General features: G+C 28.4%; 1 protein-coding gene across 1 annotated transcript; it reads left to right on the top strand.

Annotated features, from left to right (window-relative positions):
* The first annotated feature begins 421 nt into the window (after positions 1 to 421).
* LOC126898011 (uncharacterized) lies at positions 422 to 985 on the top strand. Its single transcript, XM_050671959.1, has 2 exons — positions 422 to 772; positions 837 to 985. Exons 1-2 carry the CDS (start codon positions 422 to 424, stop codon positions 915 to 917), a joined length of 432 nt encoding a protein of 143 aa, XP_050527916.1. The 3' UTR covers positions 918 to 985.
* Positions 986 to 3,523: the final 2,538 nt, after the last annotated feature.

Genomic DNA, 3,523 nt, shown 5'->3' with positions numbered 1-3,523 from the left:
GGTGTTTACCCTTTTTATTTTAGAAATATTGTAATAAAAATTTTTCAATATTTTTTTTTTTCTAAACAATAATAAATTTTGTATATTTATTGTTTAATATAAGTAATTTTATAAAAAAATTTATTTTTTAACATAATGAATTTTAAAATTTGAATTATAATTCATATTATATAATTTTATACTTATATCAATTTAATGTAAATAAATTATAAAAATCTTATACTTTGGACCAAAACTAATGGACGTTTCGTCTGTATATATAAAAGTAGTTGATGATTAAAATTTAAAAGGTAATGGAGAAAGGTTAGTAATAATTACAGGACGACAGAGTTACACATACGTCATATATTTGCTGAAGAGCAAACAGCATCAAACATATAACGGCGGCACTGTGCGCACGATCAAAAATAACAAATTCAGGATGGTGGATGGGTGTCGAGTGTTATTGAATAACGAAAACATTAATAGACTTATAGACTTACAGTGTACTATTAACAGTGCAGTATCAAGAAAAATAAAAACAGGTTTACTATTAAGCCATCAAATAGACCATATCATACAATACGCCGACGGCAAATGGCCGGGCCCTAAAATTCAACAATCAAATAATGATGAAATGGTTAATTTTATAAAAAGTTTGAATGACAAAGAAATATGCGATACTATTCCTAAAGGTGACAGTAATTACATAAGCGAGCAGAAGAATTTAGCATATAATGTAATAGTCGATCGTTGGGTCAAGTCTTGGTACGAGGGTACGTTTCAAATTAATGTGAGTTTAATGAACATAAATTGTCATAAACTTTATTGTTATTAAATTTATAATTATGTTTTAGGAAAAAGAAGAAGAAATGTGCGACGAAAATGATGGACCAACATTTTTCAATACAACAGTGTTTACCCAAGAAAATAGTTAAAGTCCTTGGGCGTCACAATGGCCAAAAACCAATCACGTCAGAAAATTAATCTAAATTAATAATATATGACACAATATCTTTATATATTGTACTAGTTTATTATAATAAAGTTATAATCTAAAATGAAAAACAAATTGTCGTTATTTGTGTATAATTTATTTATTTCATAATAATAATAATAATAATAAATAAAAAGTTTATAATAAATGTGTAAAAAATTCAATTTAAATTCTACGGACAGCTTCGTCAAAAGGTGTATATGTAAATACATTGTCTGAAATTACTAGAGCATATGCAGATGTATTAGCGGGGAACGCAGCTGATGCTTCAATTTCAATACGTAGGCCAAAAGACGATACTGTAATAATTACAGTATCGTCTTTACACAATTATTGTATCGTTCTGCTTTGACATGTCAATTACGACAATAGGTATTAAATTAAGAAATTGTTTTTTATTTACTAAAGGTGAACACCAAGGTCTATCACAGTAACTCTTTTGAAAATTAACATAGTAGGAAAATAAAATACTTAATAGTTTACAGTCAAAATTACATCTTAAATCGTTGTACGGGTAAACTTCTGAATTTAAATGGACTTTAAGATTTGTTAAATTACAATGATCGAATTCAGACATTAATTTACTTTCACTATTTTTACGGTCTGTTTGAAACCCTACTATAATATACCGGGGCTTTTGAAAATTATTACAAGTTTTAACGGTCCACGAAAACGATTTGTTTTGTGTTACAAATGGATATTCACACAGTTCCCAATTTCTTTGGGCACAATGTATAGGCTATTTACTATCTAAAACTCTAAGTAATTTTAATTGTTCCTTTTCGGTTGGGTTTTGACGATTGGCATATTCCATACAACTTTTGTTAGTTTAATTGATACTGTAGGCAGTTTTTCTTTTGTTGCAGTACTGTTGTATCTAATACGTAACAACCTTTTTGTTCTAACTTATAGTAATAAATGTTCAATAATAACGCAAATGTTGATAACGCAAATAATGATACATTTAAAACAGAATAAATAAATAATACACAAAATGAAAACTTAATGTCACAAACGTACCAAGCGAAAAGAGATTACCTCGGTATTCCCGAGGTCTTCTCTTCCTTCTTAATTCATTCCATTTCGTCTTATATACTAAAATATTTTCTATTTTCTTTTTTATAAAATTCATAATGCAATTATTTTCAAAAATGTTTATAAATATTTACTTCCTGATCTAGTAACAATATTTCGGGGAATTACAATTAATCCAAACATTACAAAAGTGTTCTACTTCTAGGTTTACAAATAATAGACTATATTATATTTTGTAATAATAGATCAAGAAATTACAATTAAACTAAACATTACAACAATGATTTACTTTCAGTTTTACAAAATAATGACCTATATTACAGTACTCGTGTCTAATAGCTTGAAAACTTCAGTATCATTAGAAGTTCCCGTACTGTATTTAAGTTTTTCAGAGAACTCGTTTGCATCGAACAATTTGATGACGTTAATGTCTGAAGTACTCCTCTTACATATTAATGATTGGGTACAGTTTAAGAGTATTTTTTTATAATCTTCGGCAAACCCTAGTATATGTGAGAGCGGTATAATCCCAGAAAAATATGTACGGTAGAAAAAGTCTTTATTGTTTTCAGTAGTAATGTCCCATGCTGCAGTGTGTAGTTCGTTAATATCAGCAGGGCTATATGAGCAATAGCCTTTTAAAATAGAAGTAACGCCCGGGTTGCGTACTTTTTGTATTAGAGTACCGTTTAGTTCATAACGTATTTCAAAATATAAATATGCGAGTTCATTGATAATAAATTTAGGACTGGACTTCATACCATCAGGTTTTTTCACTTCACCTTCCAAGTACAAATAACTGTCCATTTTGCAAATTTCAAATCGTCTCTTCATTTTTACCTAGCACAGTGGAGCTATACGGTAAAAATGATTGTACCTGTTGACTAATTATTTTACACTGATCGACGTAACTTTCCGTCACGTCTAAACATGAATCGTCCATAATTTCAAAGAACGTTTAACGATTTTCGAATAGAAATAAATAAATCTAAATGACTTCTATCTATTGTTAATAATAATAATGTACTTCGACTCTCCTTATAAAATCGTTCATGAGTATTAATTATATTGTTATTTTATAATATTTAATTTAATACAAAATATATACATACCTGGTTTAATGATGATTAAATAAAACAAATAAATATAGCACAAATTTAGAGAAATGTCTAATTTTAAAGCTCACTGCGAAACAGTCTTCTACGGCAATGGCTGACTGAAACAAAAGACAATAGAAAATAATATTGTTATAATTCAAAAATACAAAAAAAAAAAAGTAAAAAGTTGATAAAATATAAATGATGAAAATGAGCGATAAATGATGGGTATAGTGAGAACCTGATGTTGTGGTTCTATCGGGGTCGTATGGTTCGAGGGTTTAGAACAATAAAGACAAGTAGATATGAAGAAATAAAAGCATGTCCTCTTTCTTGAGGAATATGAGCTANTGTAATGCTAAGCATTGAGCATATTACTACATCCACCCTAGTTTTGAAAGTGTTGTGTCCTCAC

This window comes from Daktulosphaira vitifoliae, unplaced genomic scaffold, assembly GCF_025091365.1.
Source record: "Daktulosphaira vitifoliae isolate Bord-2020 unplaced genomic scaffold, ASM2509136v1 Scaffold_2, whole genome shotgun sequence".
NCBI lineage: Eukaryota > Metazoa > Arthropoda > Insecta > Hemiptera > Phylloxeridae > Daktulosphaira > Daktulosphaira vitifoliae.
Note: the sequence above shows the minus strand (reverse complement) of the source record. Positions and strands in the feature narration are given on the sequence as shown.

Coding starts and splice junctions, on each gene's coding strand:
- LOC126898011 (XM_050671959.1), top strand. CDS start 422: ATGGTGGATGGGTGTCGAGTGTTATTGAATAACGAAAACATTAATAGA. Junction 773..836: donor AGGGTACGTTTCAAATTAAT/GTGAGTTTAATG, acceptor ATTATGTTTTAG/GAAAAAGAAGAAGAAATGTG.